General features: G+C 36.7%; 1 protein-coding gene across 1 annotated transcript in view; it reads right to left on the bottom strand.

The window, feature by feature from the left end:
* The window catches only part of POLR3G (RNA polymerase III subunit G), a 63,736-nt gene that overhangs the window by 17,498 nt on the left and 32,073 nt on the right, over positions 1 to 14,165 (bottom strand). Inside the window, 2 exon segments of the mRNA XM_043969008.1 lie at positions 5,562 to 5,612; positions 7,479 to 7,541. Of these exon segments, the coding sequence (XP_043824943.1) occupies positions 5,562 to 5,612; positions 7,479 to 7,541 (114 nt within the window).

Raw genomic sequence — 14,165 nt, 5'->3', positions numbered from 1 at the left:
TGAGAAATTAAAGTCCTGTTGCAACCTCTAAAGAAAAAGAGAAAGAAAGTACAAAGTTGCTTGGAAATACTGCTAATGACTAAGAACAGGTTCCATCTTTCTCTAGTACAGTTATGTAGCATTAAATATTTCCATTTTTAGTAACATATATAGGATTAGGTGAGGGAGTAGACTTAAAGCATGGAAGGAGAACACATGCTATTGGTTTCAAGGAATGAAAATTAGATTTAAAAGTAACAAGTATAAAACAGTGAAAAGCGGGGTGGGGTGGGGGAGGAGTAGAGCAGAATGAGCCCAGTCTTTCAATTGCCACCAAGGACAACAAAAGGCCTTTTTTGTCTTGTGTTAAAGCTCTGTGGGAAGCAAAAAGATCAAAAAGGACCACACGTGAAGCAAAGGGAACTCTGATAATACATAACGGAGAGAAGGCAAAAGAACTCAATTCCTGTTATATTTCAGTTTCCTCTACCAAGTAGAATGGCATTCAGTACTGGGAAGTCTAGAGTAGAAGTGGATTATGGGGAATTGGAACGTAAGTGATAAGATGATGAAAGGACATCCTTCATTGGAGTTGAAATCATCAGTTTAGTTTGAACAACATCTCTGCATCCTAACAGAACTCATGGTCATGACTGATAGAACAAAACAACAACAACAACAACAACAACAAAAACTGGGAAGGAAGGAAGGAAGGAAGGAAAAAGGACAGGGAAGGGGAGAGGGGGAGGGGAGGGGAGAGAAGAGGAGAGAAAAACACTGGGCCTCCCTTGCTTACCCAGACTAGAAGTATAGTACAGGCTCTACCATGGGTCCAATCCCAGTGCTTGATAAACATGGAAGTTTTAAGCTGTTCCATTTCTAACCTGCACCCCTCTTCGGCAACCTGGTGGCTCCTTGATCCTTTGGGCTTCCCATACTGGTGCTGGACTTATCATGGACACTCTACCAGCTTAGCCCAACTGTAGCTAAGAACTCAAACAATTCAGCAGTTTCTGCCACCCCAGCAGATGGGATTACAGGCCAAACTGATTTACTCTTAAATTGTATTGACAGAACATACTTTCCAGAATAAGAGAATTTATAGTCCTGTCCTGGTTAAACTGCACCTAAAATATTATTTTCTGTTCTACATATTATACTTTAGAAAGGACACTGAGAAGTTATATCACTGGACTAAGGTCAGAATGGTGAGAGCAGCTAGGTGGCACAGTGGATAGAATGCTGGGCCTAGAATCAAGTAGACTCATCTTACTGACTTAAAATCTGGCCTCAGACACTTACAGCTGCGCAAGTCACTTAACCCTGTTTGCCTCAGTTTCTTCATCTGTAAAAAGAGCTGGAGAAATAAATGGCAAAACCACTACAGTATCTTTAAGAAAACCCCAACTGGGGTTATGAAGAGTCAGGTATGACTGAAAAATGACTGAACAACAATAGGATGGTGAGAAAACCAAAAACCTTTCATACTAGGATTGCTTAAAGAAACAGGGTATTTTAGCCTAAAAATCAAGAAAGACTGGTTTTCATCATGATGGCTGTTTTCAAGTACTTAAAGTATCATATGGATTATCACCTCATTCTTAGACAGCTAAGTGGCACAGTGGACAGAGAACTGGACCTGGAGCCAGGAAGACCTGAGTTCAAATATAGCCTCAGACACTCATTAGTTGTGAGATCTTGGGCACATCATTTCACCTGTTTACCTCAATTTCCTCATCTGTAAAATGGAGATAATAATAGCACCTACTTTCCAGGGTTGAGTGTGCTTTTTGTTCATTTAAAATGCTAAGGGGAGGGGCAGCTAGGTGGTGCAGTGGATAAAGCACAGGGCCCTAGATTCAGGAGGACCTGAGTTCAAATCCAGCTTCAGACACTTGACACTTACTAGCTGTGTGATCCTGGGCAAGTCACTTAATCCTCATTTCCCCACCAAAAAAAAATGCTAAGGGAAACTGAGCCTAAGCTATATCTTGCTCTGTCATCTTACAGCTATAGACAAACTAAATCTCTTCAACATCTCGGACAAATGGTCATTTGCACTTGAAACACTCTAGTGATGGAGTTTTGTCTTCTGAGGCAGACCATTTTATTTTCAGAGAACTTTTATTCTTCTTATTGATCCTAAATATGCCTCCAAGGAATTTCCATACGTTAGTCCTGATTCTGGCCCCTGGAGGCAAGCAAAATAGATGTTATTCTATACTTACATAATCTTCATCATCATAACTAGCCCTTCTATAGCACCTACTATGGGAGATGTTGAAGAGGAGATTTGGTTTATCTATAGCTGCAAGACAACAGAGCAAGATATAGCTTAGGCTCAGTTTCCTCCTAACCATTTCAAATGAATGAAAAGGACACTCGACATTGCAATAAAACCAGCAGTTTATTCTCTTACAGAAAAAAAAATATAACAAGAAAACTAAAAGCACATTCCTCAAGCTCCCAATTCACAGCCCATCATGAACTCCATTTGGCTGCTGCAAACTTAGATATTGGCTTTAAAAATTAACCTGCTGGCAGTTTCCCAGCAACAGACTCCACTCTCGTAGTGGGTTAAAGCCTGAAAATGCCCCTAGCCCCAGGGATCGGAGAAAATAAATCTATGAAAGAGGAAGAAGCCCAGAAGTGTCTTAGCATATGTACTGTGGTACAAAAGGATAAAGGTTAATCAACCAACAGATTAATTGGCCTTTCTCTTTTTTGTGGATATTAAAATTTTTAAATTGGTATTAGTTTTTAATATTTCCTTCATTTCTGAATACTTTTCTCCTCCCTTTCCATCCACTGAAATGTAACAAAGAATAAAAAACAAATTGAAAAAGAGAAGTTCAGCCAAAGCAAACACATCTTGTATCAGGCAGTTTATATAGCATTCCTCACACAATACTTCCCACCTCCTCAATGAGGGGATGGAGGTCTGTTTTCTAACTTTTCTTCAGAGTCAAGCTTGGTCATTATAACTATATACATAGCATTCAGTTTAATGCTATTGTTCATCTCCATCTGCCTATGCACTCTCCCCTCACCTTCCCATTTGGAATCCTTCATTTCCTTCACAACTCTGCTGAAGCAATCTGTATATGAAGCCTTTCCAAATCCCCCATCAACTGCCTGTGCACACCCCCATTTGCACATGCAAAAATTGTATTTATTTTCTACATATTTATGTTCATGGTATCTCCTCCAATAGAATGTATTCTCCACACCCTAAAGGCAAGGACTGTTTCATTTTTATCTTTGTATTTACTTCTTCTTCTCCTACACTTTGCAGTGTTTGGCACATGGTAGGTGCCTAAAGAAATAATTACTGTTTGATTTTTTCCACTTACATTGTCATAGTTATTGCGTATAGTATTTTCCTGGTTTTGCTTAGTTCACTTTGTATCACTTCACATAAGCCTTTCCATGCTTCTCTCAATTCTTCATATTCATTTTTCATAGCAGAGTAATATTGCATTCCTCTATACTAGTTTGTTTAGTTATTCCCCAGCCAATGGACATCTTTTTTTGTTTCACATTTTTTGCTACTACAAAAAAAAAATGCTACTGTCAGTATTTTGGTGTATATGGGTCTTTGTTTTCTGTTTTTGACCTCATTTTGGTTTAGATGCCTAGCCATGGGACCTCTGTGACAAAGGGTCTATCTAAACATGTTAGTCACAGGGGGCCTAATTCCAAATTCCAACCCCACAATTTCATTCTATATCTTGTGTATTTCTCATATATAATAAATTGTTAGGTTTTTGTTATCAATTCATCTTATTTTATCTTTCTTGGGAAATGATAAACTCTTGAGTGCAAACTGAAGTATAATTTTCTCTACTTTTCTCAGTTTTTTGTGATGTGGCTAATATGGAAATACGTTTTGCATGATTTCACATATATAATTAATCACATTGCTTGCCTTCTCAGTGGGTACAGGAGGGGCAGGAGGAAGAGAAAGAATTTGCGGTTCAAAATTTTTGAAAAATGCTAAAAATAAATAAATTGTTAAAAAAAAAGTTTTCCATAAAACTCTTTTGGGTTGTATTTACCAGGACTGTCTTCTTATTTAATTCAGCACTTATTCTCTGCAGTTTGTGCCCCTCAATTAGAAAATAAATGAACAAACTGTAATATTGAGAATAAGATGAAATATTATTGGGCCATAAGAAGCAATAAGCAGGAGTAATTCAGAAAAAATATGGAATGCTTCCATAAACTGGTGCATAAGCATATCTAATGAGAACAATAACAGAAATGAAAAGAAAGCCAGACTCTGAGGAATTGTACTGATTAATCTTGGTCTCTGAAAACAGTCAATCAGTCAATATCATTTATGAAGTGTTTACTATGTGTCAGATAATGTACCAAGTACCTGGAAGACAAATAAAGGCAAAAACAAACAAACAAACAAAAACCACCCGGTAATTAGAGATGTGAGGCGCTATGATTATGGAATGTCTCCTAAACTGTCAGACTAGGGTACCATGCTGGTTGGTTGACTTTACTTAGGTGTTTTTCTTTGTTCATTGTGAAAGGGTAGGGCAGGGAGGATAATGACTGAAAATAACTTGGATATAAAACAAAAAGATACCAATAAAACTATTTTTTTAAAAATAGGGGATGCATGCTTAGTTATGAGTTGAATTAGATAACTCTTTCAATTCTGAGAATCAGAGGTTCTTTAACATTTTCAGATTTAAAATTTAAAAACTGTGACCATTTAAATAGCCTGATAGATGAATCCTATGAAAAAATAAATAGTCCTATACTTTAAGACACAATCCTTTTCTTCAAGAAATTTTCTACAAATAGCAATATGCATTGCCTTTTTCAAAGGTTGTATATTAATAAAGTAATTGATATCATGTTCATAAAATGTATGCAACAATATCTTATACAAGGGAGAAAAATTCTTAAGTATGTAAATCCCATTATCGTTTATTATTTTATTGAAAAGGACAATAATTGAACCTTCCACTTAAGACTAAAAAACAGAAGGGAAAACCATATTCTAATTAATTTGCTAATCATTCTTCCTTAGAAATTATCCAGGCTAAGGGAATGTCTTACAATAATTCATACTTTCAAATCATGACAGAAAAGGTCTTGAGGACCAGGTAAAACCATTGCAGCCACTGTATTGTTATGTGAGAGATTCTGAGACCTTGATGCTGTACACTAAGGGTTCATAAATTACCATTTGGACAAGAGAGGTAAGTGTGGGGTAACAGATAGAAAGTTGGTCTATGCCTCAGGAAGACCTGGGTTCAAATTGGGCTTCTTACACAAACTGGCTGTGTGACTTTGGTCACTTAATTTCTCAACACCTTGAACAATTCTTTCAGATTATAGGTTGAAGAAATGCATTGATAGGACTTGCTCCTACCAAGTGTTCCCTGAACACCAGTGAAATCACAGGTCTAGATTCTGTACCCCCAACCTGAAAAACAATTGAACACTGAAGTGTTGAAGCAAAAATGCAAAATTGGATAAAGCCCTTATCAAGTAGTTAATTTAACAGTCTTTCCATACCAAAAAGTCTACTGTATACTGAACTTTTTATTATATCCTACCTTTTGTCATCTTTTTCCTTGGCATCATCTCCCTTGGGAGTCTTCTCCAATCTGGGGCAGGGAGAAAGAGACAGGGATGTCACCAGGGATTTGACGAAAGAGACCTAGTCTTGGTTCAATGTATAATCCAGACCAATATTTTCTCTGGCACAGATCAAAGCTCTGTTTAGATAAGTGTAGACTGTACTAAAAATTAAATTAAAATGTTAAGGTTCTCAGGGTGACCACACTACTGCTGTGTCTACAACCTGCAAAGAACAGTAAAGAAATGATAGTTCTCTGCACTATTCAAGCAAAAAACCCCAGATAGTCGAGAGAAAAGTAAACTATTTCTATCAAAAAGGCAGCTTCTCCCTTCAGTCCCCTTTATAAATACTGCTATTTTCCATGTTCCTTTACCTGTGTAGACAAGGTACCAAAGCATGAGAGCGAAACATCATTAAAACAACATATCGGAAAACATTACCAACCCACAAAGAAAGCTCATTAAATTTGTGGCAGAAAATATTTAAATCTCAAGTTCACATGGCAATCCTTAGCTAATGGTTTCTACATTGAATACATTTGCATTTAACGTAAAAAAATGCTTCACAGAAAATCAAGCTAAAGTATGAAGAGATAATGGTTTAGGACCAGTGAGAGATGAAGTAGAAAAAAATAAGACAATTGGGACTGTTTCCATGGGAACTTATGTCCTCATCAACAATAAGCACTGACTGACAGAATATGTGCATATTATAATACATAAAAGAGGTAAAGCTCTCTTAAGCCCCTTTAGAAAGGTCAGGTGTATGAAGATACTGAAAACACTGATGAAAACATGAGAAGGGCAGCACAGAGAAAACAACCCTAGCTTGAGAGAAAAGACACCTGGGTCCTGGCCCTGGCATTTCCACTAATTCATTTAATCACTCTGGTCTCAATTTCCTCATCTGTATGTAAAATGTAAGAGATGAATTGGATTAGGGGTTCCTAACCTAAGGTCTGTAGAGGGGGGAAAAAACCTTTTTAAAAAAAAATTTGAAAGATGATATTTCCTTTGTAATCTTACATGTTTTATTTTTACACATTTAAAAACACTATTCTGAAAAAGGGTCCGTCTGCTTCACCAGACTGCCAAAAAGGTCTATGACACAAAAAAAGCTTAAGAACTCCTGGGTTAGATCATCATTAAAAGCTGCATTCAGCTCTAATTCTATATCATAAGGAAATCTTTGTAGTTCTTGTAATTACAAAGCAAGCAAAGTGAGGTTCTGTTAGAAAAGATACCCAAACAACTAAAAATAAATTACATATGCTTAAAGGGAAGAAAGATAAAACTGTTGCGATTAGTGTGGAAAAAAAAAAACACATCTTAAAACAAGAGTTTTCAGAATATAAATTCTTTGAGAAGGAGCGTTTCATTATTGAGTTTTACAATAGGGTTAAAAGTGTATGTGAAATAGGAAAGTGCTATTAACATGGAAACACAATGCTTTTGAGACTGTGGTAGCCCCTACAAAAAGAAATGTCTTTTGCTGATAACTGTAACTACTTCTTCCCTACTTTAAAACGTGAAAAATCCTCTTTTCATGCCAGCTCCTGGAATATTCACATATCAGGTCATGACAAGGCAGGGACCATGGCCCATGTCTAGTGTTTAGCAAAGGGTTCTTTCTGCACATATTAGCCACCTAATAAATATTTCTTGAATTGAATTTCTGAAGCCCTAATAGTATGTTATATAATTCAGATTATAAAAGAGAAGACTTAGAATTTTGAGTTTGAGAAGAATGTTCTTACCTCTAGGGCCCAAAGATAACAGAGAAATGCTAATGTTATTTTTCTGCAGTTTTCAATGAATAGAAAATCTGTTCTATGTAAAAGGAGACAAGAAATGCTTAAAATAAAAGTTTTAGCTACATATCATATATTTACCTGGTACCCATTCCAAATCGTCTTTGAAACTTTTCAGATATCTTTTACTATATCTTTCAATTTCTAGAAACAAGAAGAAATTATCCATTAGCATAAAACAATTTCACAAGATTTATTCTAATAAATCCCCCCTTCATTTCACAGATTTTTTCCTAATATATTAAATCCATATAACTAAGTATATATGGAAGCCAAGGGTTTTATTCCTGGATCTGCCACAATGACATTAAGAATTAGAAAGTTGGCAAGGGTTGGGAACTATCTTTACATGTAACGGAAAAAAAAATAAAATACTTTATTTATTAAAAAAAAAATTAGAAAGTTTTAGAGTTCAAAGAAACTTCAGAGATCCCCTAATCTTACATATAGAAAAACTAAAGCCTAGAGAACATATATTACCTGCTCAGGGTCAAAGAACTGATCAGAGTCAGGAGTAGAAGCCACAGTTCTAGATTTTCAAATTCAGAAGTCTCTTCCCTACTTTATGTTTCCTATTTCTAAATTAATTTAGTTCAACTAACAAAAATGAATTCTCTTCCTTCTATCTACCTTCAACATTGAAAAAAGAAAAAAAGAAGCAAAACTCTTTTTAATAAATACACATAGTCAAGCAAAATAATTTCCCACATCGAACATGTCCCCAAAATACATCTCATTCTGCACCCTCAGTAAACCATCTCTCTCTCAAGAGGTGGGAAGCATGATTCATCATCAGTTCTCTGGAATCATGGTTGGAAGTTCCACTGGATCAGAATTCTTAAGTCTTTCAATGTTATTTTTTTTTACATTGTTGTTGTTATTAGATAAATTGTCCTCCTGGTTCTGCTCACTTCATTGCATTGATTCATATGATTTCCCAGGATTTCTCTGATATTGTCCTTTTCACAATTTTTTTTAAAGCACAATAGTATTCCATTACATTTATATATCATAATTTGTTCAATTACTCTCCATTGAATGGGCACCTCCCTTAGTTACCATATGTACATATGGGTTCTTTCCCTCTTTCTTTCATCTCTTTTATATATGGACATAGTAGTGGTATCCTTGGGTTAATCCAATATGTGTCCAATATAGTAACTTTTGGGGCATTGTTCCAAACTGCTTTCCCAAATGGCTATTCTAATTTATAACTTCACCAAGAGTGCATTAATGTGCCCGCTTTCCTGCATCCCCTCCAGCATTTCTCATTTTCTTTCATTGTCAATTTTGCCAATCTGATGGGTGTAAGGTAGAAACTCAGAAGTGGTTTCATTTACATTTCTCAAATGCCTAGTGAGGAACTTTTTCTCACAGATAGCTTGGATTTCTACCTTTCAAAACTGCCTGTTCATAGCCCTTGACCATTTGGCAATTAAGGAATGGCTGTCATTCTTACTAATTTGAGATCCTTATCTGCAAAACTTATAGTAAAGATTTCCCCCCACAATTTCATGTACCTGTCGCTATTCCATACAGCTTGTCTAGAACTGTTTATAAAGTATAATTCTTTTTTTTTTTTTTGGTGAGGCAATTGGGGTTAAGTGACTTGCCCAGGGTTACACAGCTAGTAAGCGTCAAGTGTCTGAGGCTGGGTTTGAACTCAGGTCCTCCTGAATCCAGGGCTGGTGCTTTATCCACTGTGCCACCTGGATGCCCTATAAAGTATAATTAACACAGCCAACTTTTTGTCATAAATCAAGCTTCATTTCCAAAGAATTTATTAATCAAATTAACCCTGTGCCTTTCTTAAGACTGATGGAATGCCCAAAATAATTCTAGCAAAGATCTGTTTGGAATTTTCATTGATCCTGCCAAAGGAAGATGCAGAAAAATCAGAGCAGAGAGAAACATTGAAAACATGTTGTAAAAAAACAGGGATACCAAGACCTGGTGAGACAAAAAGCCTCTTCAAGAATCCAGTCACCCATACCCCTCAAATCCCCTTTCTTCAGAAACCTTGAGTATTTTCCAATTGATTCTAGAGTTTGGTCAATTCTACCTCTGTAAAGTCGGCAGAATTTATCCTTTCCATTTACAAATCCAAGGATACTACCCTAGTTCAGGCTCCCACTGTAATCTCTCACACACACCACTGTAAAAATTAACCTCCTTCTTTGGCTGAATCAAAGAGTGCATGGAAGGGAATAAAATGAGATTAGAAAGGAAAGACAAGACAGTACTACATTGTAATATGCCTTGTTTTGCTCATACCCTCCCCATAGAATAAACTTCCTTCCTAACTGCCCTGCTCTTAAAAAAAAAAAAATTTGATACACATCCTTTAAGATTCAGCTCAAATGTAACTTACTTCATGAAGGGATACTTGATCCCTTCTGCCAGAGATATCTCCTCTCTCCTCTGAACTCCCATAGCAATTTGTACCTCTCTCATAGCATTTAACATGTGTGTAACTTATTATACCAAAGAGAAATGTGGTATCCCCTGTATTTAATTCTAAGCTTCTTGAAGTCAAGGATCACATTTTGTGGATTGTTGTAGCCTTCCTCATAGAATCATTTTCTACTTGTGTTTTAACTTTGAACTTACAAATAGCCAAATATATGAGATCAATAAAAAAAGGTAAGCGGAGCTGTGGTTTTTTTGTTTGTTTGTTTTATGTTTTGGAAATGCAAACATTTATTAGAGACCAAGCCATGATAATGAACTTCATGCAGCTATGTTTTAAAAAATATTAAACATACTGGCTAGAATGTTTCCCATGACTATGAAGTGCATGTAACATTAAGATATATTGCTTGTGGGCAGCTAGGTGGTGCAGTGGATAGAGTACCGGCCGTGGAGTCAGGAGTACCTGAGTTCAAATCCGGCCTCAGACACTTAACACTTTCTAGCTGTGTGACCCAGGGCAAGTCACTTAACCCCAATTGCCTCACTAAAAACAAAACAAAACAAAACAAAAAGATATATTGCTTGCTCTTTCATTCCTTAGGTTTTCTAAGCCTTTCTGATGGAGGAAAAAGAAAAACAAATGCATTTTTAATACTAATGGAATGGGTTATTTCTATGTGCTTTCATCGTCATGTTTTAATGATGGTATGTTTGATAATACAAGGATGATAATGATTCATCTAAATACTACAATGAAAGAAAAAACTAAGATCAATACACTATGACTAAATTGTTCAGCAGAAGCCTTTGGGTATTTATGAAGACATTCATAGTTTCCCTTTAATTATCATTGGAAGAATAAAGTGCTCATCACAATCAATAACCACAAACAATGGTCAACTGAAGGTCTTCAGAAACTGAAGAGTTTGTTTCTGTAGCCTTAAAAGCAAGCTATAGCCCATACATCCATTCAAATATTTACTAAATGCCTACTTCAAGCAAAGCCTTGACAGTGCAAGGCACTATGATGGATACTAAGAAGAATAAGACAGAATTCCTGATCATGGTGAAGCTTAAAGCCCAATATAAGACAGATCTAAACTAAGCTTCATGGATACACCCAAAAGAAATACATTTAACCAACTAATAGAAACAAAATTCCTGCAGTAATGGATAGAAATGATTATACTGTTACCATTTAAGTTTCAACCTACAAGTTATAAAAACTTGAGAGATGTTTTATTGCACAAGCAATCCCCAGTTCTCATGAAATGTGCTTACCAAAAAAAAAAGTATCTAGTCAACAAGAATGATCTTTTCCTGAATTTTTTGTACAAAAAATTTCATCAATGTTCAAGTGATAATTACCTAAGAAATCCTTCATTTTTTCCTAGTAAGGAATGATCACTGACGTACCTAAAGAATTATGTTTGTACCCATAAAGACTCCATTTTAAAATGATAAATGTAAATGAAACTTATAATTAATCAAAAGCCTGGTACTCAATGTTCACAGCCAGTGGTAACAACGAATCTCAAGCAGTTACCAAGAAAGAGAGAAATGAAGACATATAGCAGGAGAGACTTTGAATAGGAAGAGAGGATAGATGAAGGGGAAAGGAGAGAAAGCAAAGGAATACAGAAGAGGAAGGAAGTTAAAGGAGAGGGAAGAGGGATGACCTCTCTTCCATTTAGATGAGGCAAGTTCAAGGACTACACAAGATGTGTTTCTACCTGCCTCAGAGACAAGAGGTCTAGGAAATGGAGAGGGGAATAAACATGTACCTCATTGAATCTTTTTCAGGCCAAGTGGGCTATAGTTCACCAAATCTCATAGACATCTCTACTTATGAGACCATTTTTCACTCCTGTAGAAGATGGTATGGTAGAAGAAAGGTGACATGTGTAGACTACTAGGTTCTATGACCAGAAGTAGAAAGAATGGAGGACTCCAAGTGGTTGTAAACCCATAGTGGTAAACCATAAAGGTCTAAGGAAAAGCAGCAACCTGTGCTGGTCTGAGCAAACAGTGTAACTATGACATAGACTTAATCATCCCCAGTTTCTGAGTTCTCTAGAATTCTGTCTGGAGACACTGCAGAAGGTCATAAAGACCAAGCATACAGAATCTCAGAGTTCTGGGAGGAATCTAACCCTGGGAAATGGATTTCAGTGCACAGGTTATTCATGGTAATACCAAAGAACACCTACCACACCACTCAAAAAAAACCAAACCAAAACCAAACCAAAAAAACACAAAAAAGAGAGCAGATCTGGCTTTGGCATAAGGCTCCAAACTAGAGAAATGAGCAAACTAAAGAAAGCACTGATCAGGATTAAAAAAAAAAATCAGTGCATATCTAGAGATACTGACAAAGAAGGAGACAATAATTACACAAAAAGGCCAAGCAGAGAATCAAAGGAAAAAAATGGATTTGCTATAAGGAATACCTAGAAGAAATGAAATAATAAAATAGAATAAAAGTTCTGAAAGAAAGAATTAGAAGGAGAATAAATAGCATAGAAGAGAAGGTGGTAAACTTTACCCAAGTAAGGGACTCCCTGAAAACTAGAAATCAATCAATCAAAAAGAAATCAATGGGGGGCAGCTAAGTGGTGCAGTGGATAAAGCACCGGCCCTGGATTCAGGAGAACCTGAGTTCAAATCTGGCCTCAGACACTTGACACTTACTAGCTGTGTGACCCTGGGCAAGTCACTTAACCCCCATAGCCCTGCAAAAAAAAAAAAAAAAAAAGAAATCAATGAGTACATGAGATATCAAGAAAGTGTAAAGAATTAATTGTTATTTGAGGTTTTTATGACCCCATCTTTTGGCTAGAATTTTAAAAACCCTAGCCTGCACACTGGCCTGGGGCTCAGGTGCTACGCCTCCGCAAACAGCACAGTGCTCCACCCACTGGTAGTAGCCATCACCATGGCACTGGCACCTCATGTCATCACCATTCACTGATGTCCACATGAGCCTGGCAAAATTATAATGACTAGAAGCCCAGTGAGGGCAGTCATGTGACTGTCAGAGCGGCCAGCCAATTGGCTTGGGGCTGAGTGTGGTCATCCTGAAGTCTGCTGGGAAGAAGGGAGGTTTTTCCGCCATTCTAGCTTGAAGCTGGAAGGCAACAGGACACTGCTATATGTTCTCAGCTGATTCCTGGGCAGTGGTGTGATTCAGGTTGTATTATTTCCCTTTCTCCATTTTATTTCATTTCCCTTAATCCTAATGATCCTGTTTGTGTTTTTTAAGTTTGTTCTTGTTAAATAAATCCTGTTCTGTTTTTGAGGGAGGCTGTCAGTCTCTTTCCTTGCCCCAATATTGTGGCGAGCTGCCTAGCTAACACTCCCCAATTAAAAATTGGTCCCTACAAAAGACTTCTCTAGTCACATCCAGAGAGAAACCCCCAAAAGGAAAAGTCCCAGAAACATCATAGCAAAAGTCCAGAGCTCTAGTTTAAAAAAATAAAAATATTACAGAAAGCATCCAGCAAGAAACAATTCAAATATCAAGCATTCACATACAGGATCATATAAACCCTGACAGTTTAGGGAAAGGAAGGAGAAAGGAATACGTTTTTATATAGTATCCATTATGTGTCAAGCACTATGCTAAAGTGCTTTACAAATATTATCTCCTTTGAGATAACTACTCAAGGAAGGTGCTACTGTTATCTCCATTTTATAGTTGAGGAAACTGAGACAAAAAGAGGTTAAGTGACTTTCCTAAGGCTACTCAGTTAGTAAGAGTCTAAGGCTGTATTTGAACTCAGGCCTTCTTAACTCCAGGTCGAGCATTCAAACTACTGTGCTACCTTGCTGCCTCAGGTTCTAAAAAAAACCATATGCTTATAATCAACAGAAATTATCTTAGTAAACTGAATATAATCTTGGAGGGAGGAAAATGATTTTTTTCTGGCATAGAGGTCATTCAAACCTTTCTGATGAAAAGACAAGAGCTGAATTGGAACTCTAAAAGACAAAATCAAAGAGTCTAGGGGGCAGCTAGGTGGCGCAGTGGATAGAGCACCGGCCCTGGAGTCAGGAGTACCTGAGTTCAAATGCGGCCTCAGACACTTAACACTTACTAGGTGTGTGACCCTGGGCAAGTTACTTAACCCCAACTGCCTCACAAAAAAAAAAAAAAATTTAAAACATTTTTAAAAAATTAAAAAAAAAAAAAAGAGTCTAGAGAAACCTAGAAAGGTAAATTTATTTGAGCAATAGGAAGAGGCTGCATGATGGTTTATGCTAATAGTCTAATGGGGGAGAAGAAAGAATTATGCATTCAAAATCTTAATGTTTTAAAAGAACACTTAGACAATTAAATAAGAAAAACCGAGATTC

The sequence above is a fragment of the Dromiciops gliroides genome, chromosome 1, assembly GCF_019393635.1.
Source record: "Dromiciops gliroides isolate mDroGli1 chromosome 1, mDroGli1.pri, whole genome shotgun sequence".
NCBI lineage: Eukaryota > Metazoa > Chordata > Mammalia > Microbiotheria > Microbiotheriidae > Dromiciops > Dromiciops gliroides.
The sequence above is the reverse complement of the archived record's forward strand: the minus strand, read 5'-3'. Positions and strand labels throughout refer to the sequence as shown.